General features: G+C 38.8%; 1 protein-coding gene across 3 annotated transcripts in view; it reads right to left on the bottom strand.

Annotated features, from left to right (window-relative positions):
• Positions 1 to 21,426, bottom strand: part of Vta1 (vesicle trafficking 1) — a 47,799-nt gene that overhangs the window by 22,724 nt on the left and 3,649 nt on the right. For 2 of the 3 annotated variants that reach the window (XR_010064556.1, NM_001398685.1), the window contains exons 2-4: positions 6,810 to 6,904; positions 3,865 to 3,992; positions 3,110 to 3,185 (exon numbers count right to left, since the gene is read on the bottom strand). Coding sequence is in view for 2 of the 3 variants with exons in the window: in NM_001398685.1 (NP_001385614.1) it covers positions 3,110 to 3,185; positions 3,865 to 3,992; positions 6,810 to 6,904 (299 nt within the window). In the remaining variant the exon portion in view is untranslated. The remainder of the gene's footprint in view (positions 1 to 3,109; positions 3,186 to 3,864; positions 3,993 to 6,809; positions 6,905 to 21,426) is intronic. The other variant, NM_001025640.2, reaches the window with a different exon arrangement.

Raw genomic sequence — 21,426 nt, forward strand, 5'->3', positions numbered from 1 at the left:
AGATGTATCATATAAACAATAGATGTTCTATAGAATGCCAGGAGCAATGAAATATTGTAAGAAATACTTGCGAAACAAGCAATAAAAATTGTTATAATAATAACAACTACATACTGAAATACTTATAATTACTTATTATATGTTTCTTGATAAGAATTTTACAGTTGCATAATTTTTAAAGCTACCATAATCTCACAAAACAAACTTTTAAAAAGGAGAGCAAAATTTTACTACAAAAAATGATTAAAATTTAATCTGCATATTTGGATTTATCCATTCTATTATCATAACACTGGAATGTATATTCAAGTTAGATTTCCAAACAAAGTAACTATTTAATACTCTAGTTTCATTAAACTTACAGAAAGTTTTACTATCAGGATACTATATATATATATATATATATGTATATATATATATATATATAGATGTCATATCTAGTCAAGATATTCCACATTTCTTATAATCATTCTTCAACTGTTTAAGATACTGCCTCCCTATTCCTCCCTCCCCCCCGATGGAAGACGATCTCATAACAACAGACGTCAAGATCACTGATATTCACACAACAGCACTTTGTGGTTCATAGTCCCCCACCTTGTCAACTAAGCAGCGATGTTCTTTGCAGTCATTTCTCCACATGGCACGGCTGAATTTATGAGGCATGCACTATTTAGTCATACTTAGTAACCATGGCTATTTAATTTCTATTTCTAATCTATACAGGCTATTCCTTCTACCCGACATAAAACATGCCAGCAGAGCTATAAAATGTGTATGGATTAGACCTGCTGGGTGTTTCTTCATGTTGGCTTCATGCATTACCACAGACTATTTAGTACCAAATAGAATTCTGGTGGTGCTGGCTTGCTTCAATACTAGGAAGGCCAGGTCTCACAACCTGGTCAAAAAGGCCTATGTTTTTTTCTTGAGTTTACTGTTTTTTTCCTTTGAAGCTATTAACTAATCTGAGGAGAGACACTTGACAGGATCTCATGCTACCAAGAGCTTTCTCATTCTTCTATCACTTACTTATTTTATTAGCACAATGCACTTGTAAACATAGGTCAGTGTCATCATTATCAGATTTGCACTGATGCTCAAATTTTTTGTCTCTTTCTACCCCATCCGTCCGTCCGTCCGTCCGTCCTTCTAAGATAGGGTCTCAACACAGCTTAGGGTGACCTCCAACTTACAATCTTCCCATCTCAACTTCTGAAGTGCAGACTCATAGGTGCGGGCCAGGCTCAGTAGAAGTTGTTCTTTATATAGACAATGGGGCTTTTTTAAGGAGGCTGCCAGGTCTCTCACTTATGACCATACTTTATAATTTGTTAGTACAAGCATTTCCTGACCTGAATTGTCATTCCGTCATTGTATAAGAGCACTGGTTCATGTTAGAAAAGACTGGTATTCACAATCAAAGCAGGCACTTAGGGTGTTCTCTGCTTCTGGTTCTTCACCGTTGCTAGACTGTCTTGAAATAGAGAAATAGGAACTAGTTGTACATGCTTTTGCACATATTACATACATACTGTAAGTATGTATTCAGGAAAACTTGCTAACTATATACATAAATCACAGTATATACATATCCATGAACGTACAATATAAACCAGTGTACTCAGAAGCATGACTTAAGAGCCTGCATCACAATACACCTGCTTCTCTCTTCTTGTGCTTAATTCCTCCCAGTGACAAACCGGCTTCCCTCTGTATTTACCCATCTGCTCACACACAGAGTAAGCTGCTTTGTAACAACTATCAAATAAGCTTAGAAATAAGTCAATAATGACATTTTTGCAATAAGATTGATATGTAATTTGACAAATTTGTACAAATGTTAAGTATATAGATTATAGCCTTCATTAAGAGATGTCAATAAAATCATATGCTTCTCAATATATATAATTTCCAACTAAGCGAAACTTTTTACAGCCTTTCCAGCTCCATTCCCCTTGCGTCCCTAAAAAAACCTTGAAAGTATTTTTCATTTTTATTAGAATGCACAGTACACCACTTGATTCTTCTTCTGATCAGTGTTTCTACAAGATTTATCCATACTCCAGGCTATATAAGTTGTCAATTCTGTATTATATTGAGTAACATCACAATTTTTTAAAACATTTATTCAGATGTAGATATCTATGTTGTGTCAAGATTTTGGCTATTATGAGTAAGCTTCCAGTGAACAAGTTCTTTTTCTAGACATATGTTTTTATTTCTCTTGGGTAAGTACCAGAATAGGAGCTGCTGGGTAAAAAGGTGGGAGTATGTTTAACTTTATAAAACCTGCCAATTCTTTCCACTAAGCAGCTGTAACATCTAACATTTCCACCAAGCAATGTCTGAAAGGTCTGTTTTTTTCTGCATTCTAAACATTCCAGGCTCAGTCTTTATTTGTTTGGTTAACTTTACTGATTGTTAAAGAAACTGTTTGTGTTTTTAATCAGGGACTAGGAGTTTTAAAATCAACAATAATTATATGTTATAAGGATTTCGAGTAACTTGAACATGCTATTATTAAGGATACAGACATCTGCTACTGCACACTTTCTTCACGAGGTGACCCTGACTACTCTGAGATGACTTGTGTTGCCACCACTAACTATTATGCTCCTTACAGCTTACTTTGTTTATTATTTCTCCTTGGCTTTGGTCACTTAGTATTTATCAGACATTTCTTTCTCTAGACTTCAGAAAGAGCAGCCAGGACACCTAAGTGTTGAGAGGTGTCTCTCCTTCCCCATATCTTCATCCTTCTCAAGTGAATATCAAGTGCTAGCAATAGAATTCTGAAGAATAATTTTTTAATTTCTGCTTTTCCCCCTAGTCTTTTTCTTTAAGGACTTGAATATTCAACCACATTATTTTCTGGTTTATCTGTCTCTCTCTTAAGTGAAAAATCAAGTATTTTTCAAAGCATTGCTATTCTGTGTGTAAATTGTTATATTTGATTTTCAAATGTATTTAGAAAAAAAATTACCTTTTTTTGCTTCCATTACCGTTCTGACAGACATGCTTTTCTGAATAAGTAATGCAATCAGAAACTGATAACAAGTGACATTACCTGTCATCAGCTATGAGACAGGAAAAAGCATATACTCACTTCATCTGTGAGCTCGCCAAACACTGTGATGACATCTATTAAAAGGCTGGCAGTGTAGAAGGACTTGATCATGTTTCTGGAAGAGAAAGGTATTCTAATTTAAGTTTAACAAACAAACATACATTGAAATGTAGTTATGTACCTGTAAAAAAAACAAACAAACAAACAAAAAAACTGAAATTAATGTTTGAAATAAAACTGGTTCCAATTTATTGTGGAGTTTTGTTTTGTTTTTTTTTCTTTTAGAAATGTCAAGCATCTCCTGAATTTCTATCAAACCACAATGTATTGTATGGTTTTATATACTATAGTAATGACTAATCACCAGCTAAATCGGCTGGAATAGTACTCTTTCTTGGCTTCTGTGCTCGCTTGTTGAAGTGGTGTCTTACCATGCAGCCTGCTGGCCTCGAGTGGTTGATGACATTCCTATCTCAAAGCAGCTGTGTGCCACCACACCCAGTTAGGCTGCTGTGTTTTTAAAATCTACTGCCATCAGGACAAATGTGTTGTGACTTTTTCCTAAATGTAAAGACTGGCTAATTGGGATAAATTTACTGAGAAATAAGTTTGACATAGCTAGTTCCAAAAGTTATTTTTTTTAAATAGAAAGGCCCACATCTGTAGCCTACAAATCATTGTGGATTCGCAGTTCGACAATGTGTGAACCACTGGGTAGGGGGAAAGTGTTCAGCTGGAAGCTGTGTAACTGGTCAGAAGGGAGGTGAGCTTGTGAAGCATCGGTGCTCACTCACTTGTGAAATCGTCCAGCTCGGTCTTCGTTGTCCGCGTACAGGAACATTTTCAAAGCATAATTTTCCAAATGGGCACAACCAACGATTTCTTGAGTAACAGCTTCATTATCCCCCAACTGTTTCTTAAGCTAGAATAAAATCAGACACATGGCTCATGATTCATATTCTCAGAAGGGTCTGCTTATGCACAAGTAATTCTAATAATTACTTTAGGTAAATACCCTGCATTCATCTCAATAAAAACTGTAATGGCAAACCTTATAAAAATAAAAATAGGTCTACACCAGCCTTCTGCATTCAAACAAAAGCTTGATTCCCTCACAGGGATGAAAATGTAGAGGTACAATTGAGGTCTAAAGAGGAAAACAAGCAAAAATAAAAGACAACACTGCCGCGTATCGTGGTGAGGAATCAAAGCCTGCTAAATGTTACCCAGTCGCTAGCAACTACCCAAAATGGAACTAGAAACTTCTCAAGCTCATAATTAAAATTGAACTTTGACCCACTTCAGTTTGCATCAAATATAAAAAAATAAGACTAGAAGTATCACTGTGTCCTAAAATAGCACCTTCAGAACAAGTTTAAAGGCGAGCTCACAGCAAACTAGAAATATACAGTGACAAGCTCATCACTTGATTATTTTACACTTAAACACGTACAGTTCAAGTCAATAGAATTTCAGCTATGCAGAATCTCTCCACTGCATATACAGCAATTTGAAATATTTACAAATTTATAATCAAAACAGTTTCTGGTTTTCTTGTCTAGGACCATTATATTGAAATAAAATTATTTTCAGGAATATCAGATTCAGGCAACCATATTATTACAAGTGCTTCTATCGGAGTCTGACTGGACAGACAGCTCAGAGGTTAAGAACATTTGTTGTTCTTGTAGAGGACATGGGTTTAGTTCCCAGCACCCACACGGTGGCTTACAATAATCTGTCATTTAAGTTCCTGGGGATCTGATGCCCTCTTCTGGCCTCTGTAGGCACCACACACATATGGACCATATATGCATACGAACATACTTGTGTGTGATCTCACACACACACACACACACACACACACACACACACACACACACACACACACCAGGATTGGCTACTAAGTAAGCTAAAATAAAACTCTAAAAATTAAAATAGAATAATGTAAAGATCAGAAGTGATTCCAGTAGTGCTGGAATTTAAGGTAATTTTGACTAATTTGGTTCTGAAAAACAGCAGAAAAAACCCCAACATAATACGACTTACTGTGTTCAAACTGAAAAAGGATTTGCAAAACTAGATTTAGTTCTAAAAAATTAGCGAGGACATGATACTTCATCTTATTCTCACCAAGCAAGAAGTTCTGATAAGACATGCTCGATGGCTGTAAAGGGTAACGCAGACAACGAGTCACAGAGATGTGCAATCCTGTGTGCACTTACCTGACGTCATCTAAACTGCTGAGTCCCTACATTCTGTGACTATACAACTGCAAAGACTGATGCTTATCCTGAATTTTTATCTTAGTTGTTATTAGTAGTGTGAACGAGACATATTCTGTACGGATGTCTGTGAAAGGTGGAATTTCACAAATCCCCTTCTATGTGTGAAAGTCGTTTCCCGTCTTCCCCAGCAGTGTCATGTCATGGCACTCTGACCCACCTTACAACCCTAGGCGCAACACTGGAAACCAGGAGACGGTCACAGCGAGTTCCAGGGGTACTATATCTATGGCTGACAGTTACATCTAGGCTAAGTTTTCACCTTGAACTAACTGGCCCTTTCATCTGAACAGTAACTTTGGAATAATACCGAAAAGCAATGAAAACCGTAAACTGTTTGGGCTAACATAAATTATTTAATTTTAGTGTGTATGACTGCTATTTCCTTAAGCAAAATAATGCAAGTGATCCAATTAAAATATCCCTAACTAGACAGACAGTGTGTCTTGGCTGTCAATGGAGAGTGTGCATGACTACTGCACTGTTTCTGCCTTTGTTAAGAGATAAACTAGGTGGTCTAGTTTGCCTTTCTGTTGCTGTGATAAGAACAATGACCAAAAGCAACGAGAGGAAAGGAAGGTTTACCTGGCTTACATTTCCAAGTCACAATCCATGTTTAAGGGAGGTCAGGGCAGGAACTGAAGGCAGAACCCTAGAGCGGAAACTGTGAGGAACATTTCTAACCGGCTCGCACTCTGGCTCTCTTAGGTAAGTTTTCTTACACATCCATCTGCTAAGGATGGTGTCACCCACAGTGGGCTATCAAGACAATGCTTCACAGACACGCCCACAGGACAATCCAACCAAAGCAATCCCACTGAATCTCTATCTTTCTAGTGACCTTAAGTGCCAATCAAACTAACATAATACCTGGATAGCAGGGCACAGGAGTAAACCCTGACGACCACGACTATTAATGGTTGTCATTGCACTCTTTAGTCAATGATGTCCAATCTAAACAGCCTAGGCTCCCGCAGTCGACCTGAACAGTAACCCGTAAGTTGAAGTCAGAGTTGTTAGTTGCCCCCCACCAGCCAACAGGTATAGGAGGGGATGTGGCTGCCAGTAAGAGTAAGGGAAGAGAATCAGCAATTGGTGCCTTTCTTCATGATTCCTTTACTAAATGGTCCATTTTATTATGGTAAGAATTCGTCAGTCATAATCCCATGTCAGTCATGATTATGTGAAGGAAAGCAGCCTTACTACTTATGAGAGAACGAGCAGAAACCACCTATAGTAATGTGGGGGGAATAATACTTGGATCCACTTTATTCCTGAAACTCCCCTGGATGTGGCGTGGGTTTTTAAGATTCCTCATTTTTCTCCAGGTATAATGTGACATTGCTAAGTGTTGCTAGGGGAAGAATTGAAATAACAGAAAATACATGCACAAACATACAAAACAAAATGCCATATAAAACAGTCAGATAATAAGTTATTAGTGTGTAACTTACAGCTTCTAACTGATCCATTAGCTTTGATAAAAATTTACGACATTCAGGAGTTTTACTATCAATCTTCATTCCAGTTTGCATAGCATATAAACGACCTATACAGAAAAGAAAAAATATGTTGGTTTTAAATTTCTATACTTAAAAAAAAATCCACCAGCTATTTAATTAGGTCCATGGTTAAGAAATTTACAATACCCAGTCATGAGGATAACTTCCACTGGTTAGGATTGAAGCAGACGGCACATAGACTTAGACCTGGGGAACAGTTTTGATTTGTGGCAACATGTCTAAGTCATGGGTCCACAGTTTTCTGATCAGTTTTATCTGCTTGATACTTTGGTGTTTCCTTTTTTCCATTCCGTCTGTCTCACTGTCCATCCTTGTGTCTGCGCTTTGACAGTTGCTGTTCTTAAGGTAAGCCCAGCTGACAGGACAGGACACCAGGAGCTCTGCTTACTGCAGGCCTTTTTTTTTTTTTTTTTTTTTTTTTTTTTGGCCCCTGAGGCTCACGAGCCTTTGCGTCATATCCTGATATCCTGAGTAGAAAAAACACCTAGGCATTCTGCTAAGCAGACAAGCTAATTGTTCCTAGCTACAGTTTGTGAACTGTCTTAGTCTTCACAATTTAGCAGCTGAGCATGTCCTCTCCTACACGTCCTTTCCAGAACACACAGCTAGACTGGGAACACGGATCTTGAGAGCTCTTGCCTGTTGAAACACGCCAACAACACTGCTTTCTTGGCTCTAGGCTTTACCTTTGGTTCAGCTTCCTGGATTTTTTAAAGCACCAGTTTATAAGATGAGAAAGAGCTGAACTTTTATGCTTTAAATATGTCTTTGAAGTAACTAAATGTTTAAAATGTTTTTTGCCTAGTAAGAAATTCAGAATTTGTATAAATTTAAAATAAAGATTAGATTTCCTATGCATTTTATTTATAAAAACCATAAAATCTTACCTACAAATGCAAGACAGGCATCATGCTAGCACATCTTTACAAGTAAGGCCTTCTCTTTCCATCATGTTTAAAACAAATTAAAAACTAGGTAGGCCCTATGATGTCAGAAGGATATATAATTTAACTGGTGAGTCAAAGCACTAAAAGACAAGACAAGACACGACAAGACCAAACAAAATAAAATACAATCCCATGTAAAGAATGCTTGCCGAATTAGTGGAGCTGACAGAGAACTTGGGCTAGGGTGGTGCCAACAGAGGCTGGAGCTGAAGTTTATAGGGACAGCTGGTTCAGTCATTTCAATGTGCTTTCTCTGATTAAATAAATAAACCTCTTTAAAAACTAACAAACACATTTGAGATAAGGCTAAAACTGAAGCCCTCTTTAAGGAATATCCCAGTTTCTACAGTTTCTAGTGTGAAGAACTAGAAATGTTTATGGTGGTGACTTTACAGGATCAACATACATAGAGTCTGTAATCCCTCCTCCTGCAAACGCGGCCCGCCCTGAGGGTAGCAGGACTGAAGGTGGCAGGACTACTGTTTCACGGCACTCGTGTGTTCTTCTAGCACACCCGGGACAGTTCTGAAAGTTGATGGCTATAACTAATTTTATGCTATGGTACTTCCCAGTGCACATACTTGCAAGTTCCTTGGGTTAGAGGAACAGGAGGTGGCATTCCCTAGTGCTGTTTGTAACACCGAGCACCACTGTGCAGCTACTTTGTGATGTATGCAAACACCTGTACTTCCTAAACTCACAAAAGCTGACACTGAACACAAACCCTGTCAATCTAGGGATTGACAGTTGTTCCTCATTGCGATTCCTGATGACATTACATATTTCTTAGATATCTTGGTATTCTACCTTATGAATCAGGACTTTTATCAACATTAAAATCTTACCAAACATGCTTTCTTTGTAACAAATTAGTTTGAAAAACTATTGCTTTTGGTTTTCTTTGGGAGGTAGGGAGAAAGAGGTAGACATTAAAATCGGATTATGTTAGGTGAACATAATACCAACATCTTTACTTGAGGTGAGATAGACAGAAATGTTCTCACCCAAAGACCCAATAGACTACATTTCTCTCATTCCCCGGACCCCAATCTCAGTCCTATTCTTTAGTAACTTGTCCAAGGCACTCACTATCCGGGAAGACTCCCTTAGTTAGTCTTCATCCACTCTGCTCCATTAGAGTATGGCTGAATGTATCTCCTTGTTAAACCACTTCTATTTCTTTTTATTGGCCAAGCTTGGATCTATTCTAGTTAGTTCTTTTGTATTTGAACTTGAATTCTAACCACTTCTCTGATGAGCGGCCCACATCCTCTTACAGGGTTTGGTGAGATTTCTTCTTCTTACAAGTCCATTACACAAACTTTTCAGATAGAAATAGGCTAACTATAAATACTTTGGGAACTCTTTAAAACATTGCTTACATTTGTGACATTTCTCCACCAAATGAACCTAAGTTTGGGAACTTCTGCAGACATTTACAACTCAGCTAGATGATTTTTCTGGTTTCTTATGGCTTAATTTTCCAAATTTAACTCTATCTTATATTCTACCTTTAAGTGGCTCATGGGTGAAAATCATTTAACACACTGTCCTTTTCTTTTTGGTGATCTGTGATTCTTTAATATATTTTAATTTGTTTACTCTCTGCCTATTTGAGTTTGTTGAAATCTTGGATAAATGCCTTCATAAATATTACATGATAATGTCCTCAAATGACATTAGCCTTTTTGTCTCCTAAGTTTAACCCATGTTTTACAATATTTTTGAAGTTTCTTAAAGGACATTAAGTGTCTTAGAGCTTTCGTTTAAGGGTAAGGCTTCCACAAGAAAGGAACCAGTTCAAGGCCAGTGTCCATACCAGACTGTTTACATTTTTCCAACAGTCACCATCCTCAGCTATGCTAAAGTGGAAGCCTTTGGTATGCACATGAGCCTGAGTCAGCAAAACTGCTGGGATAGACTGTGGAAAGATAATATAAGCACATCTAATGATATTCTAATCTCAGTCTTCTAAAATATTTACCTTTATATACTCATTTAAAGTTAATATAACAAATGTAGTTAATAAATTATAGACAATATCATTGGAGATTGGTGTTCAATATGTATTTTTAGTTCTCTAGGGTAGATGAAAAATGTGACAAACTGTATTTTTCCAGCAATCAGATATTTTGGCCTAATCTAGACCAAGTCTTTCCTTCACATACTGCTTCGGAGTTCACATCTACCCAGTGTCTACCTTTCCCCATGCTTCATCTTACTGAAACCTGCGATCGCTCAGGACAGCAGGACTGTAGTCCTCAGGTAACCATTACTTTTAAATTCCCCCACAGAATGCCTACCTGGGATTTACAAATTCCGCTGTTATCTAATTTTAATCTCTCTCTCCTGTGTCTCCCCAACTCTCTCAGGCTGCCTGTGTCCTCTGCCACTCAATATTATCATGTCTGCAATGACCTGTGGATCCCAGGGTCTTTCCTTGTCCACCTGGCACACTCCTGAAGCTTTCTCTGGTAGCAGAGACTGCTGGGTGCCTTCTCGTATGCCTCCTTCCCATCTTTTTGCTACACAGACATGTACACACTTTGGAAGAGCTTATATTTACGATGCTCGAAACAAAAGTACAGCGTTGTATCAGAGCTAAACCCAACTTTACACTCCTTCCAGCCATAAACGGCAGGGAAGAGCTCTCTTCCTTGTCATCTAGAACACCACCACTTCCCAAGTCAACTCTAGTGTTCACCTCAGACTATGTGCAGCCTTTGTAATGTGCTGTTTGCTAGCTCTGAAACTACTTGGGACCCCTGTAACATCATAGAGATTCACTGCCAATGTGCACTGCTAACAAGTCTTTAAACAAATAAGGAGTAAATCCTTATTTGATTGGACTATTTGAATTTTCTGTAATAAGCAAGTCAATCTAATACAAATGTAAAGGTCATACATACTGACCTTTAAGCTGCTACATGCTCTGCTCACACACTGCCATTCTATAGCTGAACTACCATCCCCGGCTGATATATACAGGGGAGGTAAGTCTGTCAAGCACAACCCTGTGAATGCAACACTCTGTTCTTCTAACATTGGACTATATGGAGCCTCCAGTTCATGAGCATCTTTCCATTTGTAAACTGTAATGTCTTCTCTCAGCTATCTCTGTAACCATATTTAACTTTACAATGCATTTTTCTCTTGGCTTTTTGAGGTAAGAGTCTTGCTTTGTATGTCAGGCTGGCCTAGGACTCACTCACTATGTAGCACTCTTAACATAAAATGCGATCCCCGCAGACTCCTATATGGCATTTCTGAATTAGTTAAGTGTCTTACGACTTGAAGTTTAGATAAGTAATAGAAGACACATTCTCCAGTACTGATTAAAAAAAACTGAAAACCTTAAATATCTGTATGAAAGAAAATTACAAAGCATTGTTTGCTGTATGGATGGAAAAAGAATCACTTTCAAAGAGATGTCTGAGATAAGCAATTCATTGTAGAAATAGAAATATAATAAAAATTAATGTGTAACATTGAAAACACCTATTAAGGTAGAACAATTGTGTGTAGTTAAAGTTGACTACAGGAATCTTTCATATTGGAGCTTCTTTTAGGAGAGAGAGAGAGATAGATAATTTAATTGTTTTCTGATATTATAATATTATGACACCTTTCCCCACTTTTGCCCCCACTCTTTTTTAAATTCCTGGTCTCTTTTTGTTTGTTTTTATAAATAAATATTATTTGATGATGAGTAATGAGGCACGTTTGCAAAAGGATTAAGTAGCTTCCATTCCAACTTTGATTTAATGTGAGGCATTCAGGAGACAAACATTCACTAATCATGGAAGTATGCATTATTCAAGGCTCCACAGACGCTGAGCTTAAATGTTCTAACAGATCTTGCTCATCCACGAGAAATGTAAAAACGCTTAACATGATGTAGTATAAAGCGCGCGCACACACACACACACACATACACACACACACACACACACACCCCAGTGAAGAATAAGGTTTTATTATATTAAAAGAACATGGCACTGAAATACTAGGATATATTGACATTTAAAAACAAAAGTTACTTCAGAAAATAGAACTGAAAGTATTATAATATTTTAAGTCTGTACCTCTGTATGCTCAGTGTTATCCTCGGTGCACAACTACTGAGTCACACACTGACGTACACGCACTGTTTTCATAGCAGGTAGAATTTTACTACTTTCCAAAGTAAAACCGAAGTAACAATCTCTTCTCCCGCTAATATACACAGTTTGACCACAAATCAAGTCAAATCAAATCGAAAGGAACAAGAAAGGCAGAATAAGTGAGTAAATATTAAAGGTGTGCATTCACCTTTCATCAAGCAAGGCTTTTGCAGCGCCTGTCCTAATGCAGCTCCTGCCGCTGTATCAGTGAGTGTGTCTAGGTTTAAATGTGTACAAACCCGGCCAATGCTCACACTCAAGGTCACACACCAGCACGGTGCTCCTGCACAGCAGGCAGGACATGGCAACCTATTATTCACATGATACCCATAAGCTGCCCTGGCTGGAGCAGACCTGTGCTCTAGGACAATTTTCAGGCTGAGGCAAGAGAATTGCCAGGCTCAAGGCTGGCTTGTGAAAGTGAGTGATTAAGGCCAGCCTACGCCTTAGAAAGATATCTGAACAAAAACCATAAAATGTATTTCCTAACAGCACAAACAACAATATGGTATCTAGAGAAAAGACACAGTGCGAAATGTGTAAGATCAGCTCAGCATTGTGTACGAGGCACATGGTAAAGCCAGAGGAAGGACGCAGTTTCATGGACAGTATGTCTGCTGGTTGAACTGGGAGAAGAAAGAGTTCACTCTTTCCCCTCATCCCTCTCCCTATCCCCTTTCCCACTTCAGTTCCTTCCCTCTATCTGAACGGAGTGAGAGACATGAGGGAAGACTGACCAGGAGGGAGGCAGTGAGCAGTATGTAAAGTGAAGTAAAATAAATCCCTAATTAAATTAAAAGCAAGAAAAACAATAACGACAAAGAATGAGTTCAGGGAGAATCAGGCAGTTGTAAGTTGAAGGCCAGTGTAACGACCTGGAGGAACCTGCAGTTCATTGGTCTGCACAGCTAAACACAGTCGAAGTGGGCCAAACACTACTACAGGTCTGTGGAGGGGAGAGCTCTACAGGGCCAAAGAATGTACAAAGGCTGTATGTCTACATCTTCCCAAGCATACACACAGTGCTAGAATACATTTATGTTCCAACTAGACCATGGAGAGTCCTGAATACTTACCCTGGATATTTAGGAGACTCCAAAACCATACTTTAGTAGTGGGTCTAACTTGTCCCTAAAGAAAGTTCTTTGACCATCCTCTCCAAAGTCTACTGTACCCACAGAGCTAGAAACAACAATTGTGACAACACTGGGAAACAAAAAAAGAACAAAGCACAAAAGATCCAAGGAACCACAAATACCTTGAGTGTTGGCCAGATAATTCTTTTCAAAGTGTCTAAGCAAGAATTGCTAACCACACAGGTGTGAAAATATGAGGAATAAGGCAGTAAGCCAACACTTCAAGCAGGAAATAACAGATAACAATCAAACACTAGGTAACTAACACTAAATCATTTCAAGAAAAGCTAGGAAAGAGAGGAAAAAGAGAAATAACACCTAGAAAAAAATTATCCAAAGTGAAAATTTTACGTGATATGATTAGAAGCAAAGTATAAACATAGAGTGAAAGAGAGAGAGAGAGAGGGGAGGGAGGGAGGAAGGGAGGAAGAGAGATAGACAGGCTGTGTGTGTGTGTATGTTAGTGAGTCTCAAAAATAGCATCAGAAAACACCCAAAAGAAAATTGGGAGAGGGGTTGGGGATTTAGCTCAGTGGTAGAGTGCTTGCCTAGGAAGCACAAGGCCCTGGGTTCGGTCCCCAGCTCCGAAAAAAAAAAAAAAAAAAAAAGAACCAAAAAAAAAAAAAAAAAAAGAAAATTGGGAGAAACAATCTTAGAAAAGAAAAAGACAAAGAATCTAAAAAGCAGCTTCTGTTGGTCCAGGAACGTGTTACGCGTGACTAGATTCCAAATGAAGGGATACAGCCAGAAAGGTGTCCAAAAGGAGAAGGGAAAAACAAACTGTCAAGTCCACTGCATGTGTCAAAAAGAAAGCCTGAGGTTGAAAGCTTACTTCCTGCAATAGAGGCTGAAGTAATCTTAGCATCAAATGGACTAGGAAATGGCAAAGTTCTGGGAGAGAAAAAGAAATGCCACCATTGAAAAAAGAAGGGGACTGGTGAAAACGGTACTTATGTGGTTACAAATAGAAAAAATTAGCTTCTCACTTTATAAAAAAAACAGAATGGTTAAAACAGAATGGTTAAAAAAATGTAAAAAATATAAAATAACAAAAATATAGGGCATATGACATATGTATGAATACAATACCAACTATAGACAAAAGGTAGGAAAAAACAATAAATACTTCATGTGTAATTTATATACTGTATGATGACAGATTGTATTGCCTTAATGCAAACTTTATAATGGTTACTAATAAATTAGAAATACTTACTAATTATAATATAAATATTATTGGAAGAATGGCAGAATTCTTAAACAAACAAAACAAAAACAAAGGCTTAGTGGTCACGAGCACTCCAGCTATTCTAAAGGATCTGGGTTCTGTTTTCAGCACCTACATGGAGAACGCAACACTCTAATTTCAGTTCTACGTGATTAGATGCCTTCTTCCGGCCTTTGCAGGCACTGCATGCATAAAAACACTTAATTTTATACACATACCCCTGCCCCCCACCACACCAAAGAGTACCCCATTTATCTGTCAGAGGCAGAAAAAGAAACAAAAACTAGAAAAAGCAAATACAACACTCTTGCTATCAGTGTTGTATTTGAGTTTTCTGGTTTTTGCAAGAATATTTGAATTCAAGCACATTAGTAGTTAGTAAAACAAATGATTTACTCCAATTAAAAGGTGAAGGTTATCACACTAAGTAAAGATATATAAGACTCAAGAAGATCTAAATTTTTCAAGAGTCCAGTGATCTGGAATAATAGTAACTTAAGGATAACTGGCATTACATGAGTACTTAAGAATCATGTAGGAAATCAGTCTGGAGGTTCCTCAGAAAATTGGACATTGAACTACCTGATGACCCAGTTATACCTCTCCTGGGCATATACCCAAAAGATGCTCCAACATACAACAAAGACACATGCTCCACTATGTTCATAGCACCCTTATTTATAATAGCCAGAAGCTGGAAAGATCCCAGATGCCCTTCAACAGAGAAATGGATACAGAAAATGTGGTACATCTACACAATGGAGTACTACTCAGCTATCAAAAACAATACTTTATGAAATTCATAGGCAAATGGATGGAACCGGAAAATATCATCCTGAGTGAGGTAACCCAAGCACAGAAAAACACACATGGTATGCACTCATTGATAAGTGGCTATTAGCCCAAATGCTCGAATTACCCAAGATGCACAGACCACATGAAACCCAGGGATGACCAAAATGTGAATGCTTCACTCCTTCTTAAAAGGGGAACAAAAATACCCATAGGAGGGGATATGGAGGCAAAGTTTGGGGCAGAAACTGAAGGAACAGCCATTCAGAGCCTGCCCCACATGTGGCGCATACATATACAGCCACCAAAACCAGATAAGATGGATGAAGCAAAGAAGTGCAGGCTGACAGGAGCCGGATGTAGATCTCTCCTGAGAGACAGCCTGAATACAGCAAATACACAGGTGAATGCCAGCAGCAAACCACTGAACTGAGAACGGGACCCCCGTTGAAGGAGTCAGAGAAAGGACTGGAAGAGCTTGAAGGGGTTGAGACCCCATACAAACAACAATGCCAACCAACCAGAGCTTCCAGGGACTAAGCCACTACCCAAAGACTATACATGGACTGACCCTGGGCTCCAACCTCATAGGTAGCCTAGTAAGAGCACCAGTGGAAGGAGAAGCCCTTGGTCAAAGGCTGGACCCCCAGTGTACGGAATTGTTAGGGGGGCGGTAATGGGGGGGATGGGGAGGGGAACACCCATATAGAAGGGGGGAGAGGGGTTAGGGGGCTGATGGACTGGAAACCGGGAAAGGGAATTACATTTGAAATGTAAATAAGAAATACCCAATTTAATAAAAATGGGAAAAAAAAGAATCATGTACTTACAAATCTTTTAAAAGTGGTAGCATCACCACAAAATACTGTGAAGCTGATGTTACTTTTGGCTCAAGATTATTTACTAATAAAGTGCACACTTCCTGACATCTGATTCTCAAAGGTGCTAAAATCGTATGTCAGAGACAAGATGGACTCTTAAAAAAGTAGCGCTAAGAAACTGGACAGTCAGATGTAAAGGTATCTATCTCTATCTTTATAGCTTTGAAACTCAACTGAAAATGGATCCAAGTCCCTAATCAAAGTCTTGAAATCATAGGGGAAACCCTTCACATTAGAGGCATAGGCAAAGACTTTAAGAACAGAATTCAAAACAGCTTAGAGAGTAATATTAAGAATTGACCAATGTTAATTACATAAGATTTTTCACAGCAAAGTAATTACCAAAGAAGAGATGATTTGCAGAACACAAGAAAATGTTGCTATCTATATATCTGGGAAATTAATATTCAGGATATACAGAACATTAAAGAATCTAAGAAATAAGTGATCAAATGTGTGTTGTTCAAAACAACTCAAGAGTCAATCCACAAATAAAACAAACTTCAACACTGTCAGTCATCGTGGAAACCTAAGTCAAAACTGCACTGAGGTTTCTTTACCCTATCAAATCAGAATGGCTAAGGCAAAACAAACAAATGCTGGTAACTGTGGGGTCACAGTCATGCACTGTGAGGGGAATATAATGAAATACAGCCATCAGAGAGTTCAGGATGAAGCTGCAACATCTCTGCTTCCTGAGGAGGCTTCCTGTCAGAACCGTGTGGCTCCTGGGCTTCTGGGTCTCAGGACACACTGGGGCACTGTCCCATGTTAGAGCTGTGTGGTTCCTGGGTCCCCTGGTCACAGGACAACCTTCTGTTCAGACATAATTAAGCACTGTTTCCCTCAAAAGAACTGAAGCCTAAGGATGCCAGTTGGCACATGAAGTTAAAGATAGCAGGTGTGAATGTGCACACAATTTTATGTTTTAGTCACTTCAAACAAGGAATTATGAGTAGGAAGTTGTGTGATTCTTTATTCTTTTGTAAGTATTAGAAAGTTTCTAAAAAACAAAACAAAACAAAACAAAACCCATGCATTATTCTGACCAATGTTTCTCAAAGGCAAAATAGTGCTGTCTACTGCTTCTAGAGGGAGCAGCGTTATGAGTTATGTGCATATGAATACCAAAAGGCGATGTTGGGTGTTTACCTTCTATGTCTGCCACATGTTTTTTTTCTGTTTTGTTTTGAGCCAGGGTCTCTTGCTGATTACATAGAGTGGCTGCCCAATCAGTTCCTGAGACCCGCCTGTCCTTGCATGTCGAGTTCTGGGGTTACAGAGGAGCGCGGTCTTGCCTGGCTTTTGTGTGGGTGTCAGTAATCAAAGTTGGGTGGTCATGCTCACGGGGCAAGCACGTTACAACTGAGCCCTTTCCCAGTGAATGCAGTGTGGGGGAATGGCCGCCACTTACAATGACTTTCTAAAATGTGCTGGGCAGTCCTGTCAGCAAAGAATTGCTCTTCCATGATGTTCAGCCCTCTTTCCAAAAGGAAAGGGCAATAAATTGAGTCTCAATAAACAAAATCAACCCCCCACCGCAGACCTGATAAGCCCCAGGATGGAAGGACAAAAGTCATCAGAGCAGCTACTGAAGCAGAATTTAGCAAGCATGTCACTGAAGCCTGCTACAGACAGACCGCTGCTGCTCAAAGGGATGCAGGTTTCACCTCTGAGCAGGCAAATACAACTATTATGAGAAGCAAGGGTACCACCTGCCTTGACTTCTCTGGTGTGGCAAGAAGGAAATGAAAGCTGAGGGGTCGCACGCACAGGCTCTGTTCCTGCAATCCCAGTTTTCTCTGGAGAGGTTTATTCATACAAAGGAGAGTACTCGAATGACCAACAAGCCTACAGTCACAGAGCACAATATGGGAGCCCACATACTTGCACAGATAACAGTAATGCGATTATAACGCGTGGGGCAGAGACTGACCATTCTGTGTCTTTACTGTAAACCTTTCACTGTCACAGTACAGTATGTTGAGTTGGCCAATAATAACAAAAGTTTTCAAAAGAGACTCTGGTACCAATTTATCGTTTAAGTTCTGAAGCCACAAAGGTTCTTCCCATTGATTTAGGCTTATCTAACTGAAAAGCCTATTTTTTTTTCTGTGTGATTAAGAACAAATTAATAGCAGGCAACCTTTAATGTTAACCTCCATATACTTTACCATCGTTAGTAAAGAAAACAAACATTATTGGTGTTTAAGTTAAATGTTTCTGCTTTTATATGTTATATCTTATCTGACTGAAACAGTGGCATGTATCCAGTTTCCTAAGGAACTACTTATCCTTCTGTGATCACAGAAACAAATGGAGTCTCAAGAAACTGTTCTCAAGGTCACTGGAGCTCTATGGTTTTACAATGCTACCCCCTAGAGGAATCTTTAAAAGCCAAACTGGAAAGTTCATATTTTTAGTTGCAGTGAACTTAAAAAGAGATCCTTCTGGATCTGGCCTATAGTATCAAATCTGGTTGTTCCAAAATTGTTACAATTTTGTTAATGAGATCTCAATTTTTTTTTGTTTTATTAAAGGGGGGAGTTTAGAGATAAAAGACTCTGCTATATTTTGATCAGCAGTTGAGGCTCCTCACTACCTATGCCTTTTAATAGTTTTTGATTTTAGTTTTTAATGGCTTTACTTATTTTTATAATATGAAATATGTCAACTTAGAGAACGGGGAAAAAGCAATCAAAAGCAAAAATTCCATTCTTATAGGAACATGCTACTGTTTATGAATATACATGAGATCCTTTGTCCTACTTTTTCATATGACTCGTCATCTTATAAAATGCACTTTGCCATTTTTCAACAACAATCATTCCTATCAGTGAAGTCATGTACTAGTTTCATAGTATTTATTTATATTTGTGATATATTCACACACACACACACACACACACACACACACACACACACACACACACACAGTCTCTGAGCTGTGAAATTTTACACCTTTACTTATAGCAAAGCTTGTGCAGTACTTGGGCCCCACACATGCTAGCACGTGCTCTAACAGGGAGCTATTTCCCTAGCACTGTTTCTTTTCTGAGGCAGGTTCTCCTGTAGCCCAGGTTGGCTGTGAACACCTGATCCTCTTAGCTCTGTCACCTGAGTGCCAGGATGACAGGTGTATGTTATGCTGCTCAGTGAACTTGAGGCTGTCAAGATCTTCCTGCATTTAGTGTTACTCACAGGACCAGATCTAGCATTGTCCAAAATACTTCAGTGTCTGTTGTTTGTAGGGGCTCATACCTTTTATGGCTTTATTAATGAAAACAAAGATATACATCTTATATATTTCATGGAATTCTGCTGAAAGCAATATTTGTGACTTTTCCTTAAACACAAATTTCCCCAAACTGGAACCACTTAACTACAGATATTTACATTTTCCCAAAATGCCTTCAAAAACTTGTGCCATCTCACTCAGCTATGTTGTGCAGACTTTAGTTCATGACCTGTACCAAGTTCAATTTTAATATTAAAAATGGTACTCATTTAATTAATACTTATTACTGATCATCTTAGATAGGGTTACAATTGCTGTATTGAAACATCATGACCAAAAGCAACTTGGAAAGAAAGGGTTTATTTTCTTCACAGTTCACACCAAAAGCATCAGAACAGAACTCAAGCAGGACAGGAACCTGGCAGCAGTGGTTGATTCAGAGGCCATAGAATGCTGCTTAATGGCTTGCTCCTCATGGTTTGCTTGACCTGCTTTCTTAAAGAACTCAGCACCACCTGCCCAGGGATGGCACCACCCACAACGGGCTGAGCCTTCCCTCATCAATCAGTAGCCAAGAAAATGTCCTACAGGCTTGCCTACAGCCAAATCTTATGTAGGCATTTTCTTGATTGAAATTCTCTCCTCTTAGATGACTCTAGCTTGTGTGAAGTTGATATAAAAACCAAGCGGGACACTGATTAAGCTGAATGTTAATAATTGGCACTCTGTCCTTCATTAGTTTGCAATTTTGTCTACTTATTCATACGGATCTTACATCTGTAAAAATCAGGGCTGGGGAGATGGCTTAATGGGAAAGTTCTTGTGCAAGCACCTACTGTCATTCAGACTGCTTGTAAGTGGGAACTGAAATGATAAAGGAATTGCTATTTCAGTCTTTTTTCTTGGTGACCATGTAAGCTTTATTCGTAATGTTACTAGGAAATGACCTGAATGAACTTCATCAGTTAAATTGCTAAGCTGTAGTAAACACATAAAGGACTATGTGTCTACTACATATGTGCACGGAGAGTAAGGTAGATATGGTAAAGGGCACCATGATGGATATAAGGAGCATATAAACCATTTTGTGAAACCTAGACAGCATTTTACATGACTTGAAATGATATGGTGAGTGAGTCTGCAATCAACAGCTCTGATAAGCGCTGTGAGGTAGCTCTAGGCAGCGCAGGTAGCACAGGTACCTTAGACAAGAGCCTAGCTCAGTACAGGCCTTGGAATTTTAATGACATAACTCCAAGGCGGTGTTGATATGCTAGTGATATCCAGTCCTAAGCTCTGAGCCTTGAGAGCACAAAGCTACATCCAATGAAATGATACAAAAATTGGAACTTTGGAAATGGTCTCTAGCATCACACTGCTCCCCAAACATGAATTCTCTAGTTTCTATGCTGATACTCATTGGCAGGAGGACCTGAGACTTTGTGCACAGAGGGCCTTGGCCTTGGTGACCCACTTGTCAGCCCTAGCAATTGAGATTGGCCTATGCTTTCAAGGACCTCAAAGACTTCCCTGAAGTGCCATCCTTACAGCCTGCCACAACTAAAGGACATCATGGGGAATGTGGGTGCAGGCTGTAAGCTTCTGAGAGTCCTAAGGAGAAGAATCCCCATTGGAACTCTGCAGCAGCATTTCTGCCCAAACAACTGTTCACCACCTGGGAAATGTCTGTTTACTTTTAATATTATCATGATTTTATAAGGAATCTTTGTTTGAATAAACCAAGTATATTTCAAGGACAGGTCCTGTTTGGACATCCTATTGCCAAACGCCTTACTGCTAATAGGTCATGCTTTCTGAAATGAATTCTTAGGCTGTTGTGTCTTGACTGTAATAAGAATAGGAACCAATATTTATGAAACTGCTTAGAATTAAGTGTATATGCACATAAATAAATATGTGTAAGACTTGGAAATCTGAGAAAAACATGGGTGGACTGCACCAATTTCAATTTTCTGACTAAGATGTCATATGGTATTTTTGGGTACAACAGGCTTTCCTCTGTATTATTTCTTACACCTGCACATGGATGAAAAGTAACCTCAAAAGAAAAAATGCCTAATTAAAAATCGAACTTGCTGGCCATGGTATCTCACACCTGTAATCTCAGCATTCAGGAGGGAGAGGTAAGTGGATCTTGTTGAA

Source organism: Rattus norvegicus, chromosome 1 (assembly GCF_036323735.1).
Source record: "Rattus norvegicus strain BN/NHsdMcwi chromosome 1, GRCr8, whole genome shotgun sequence".
Classification (NCBI taxonomy): domain Eukaryota; kingdom Metazoa; phylum Chordata; class Mammalia; order Rodentia; family Muridae; genus Rattus; species Rattus norvegicus.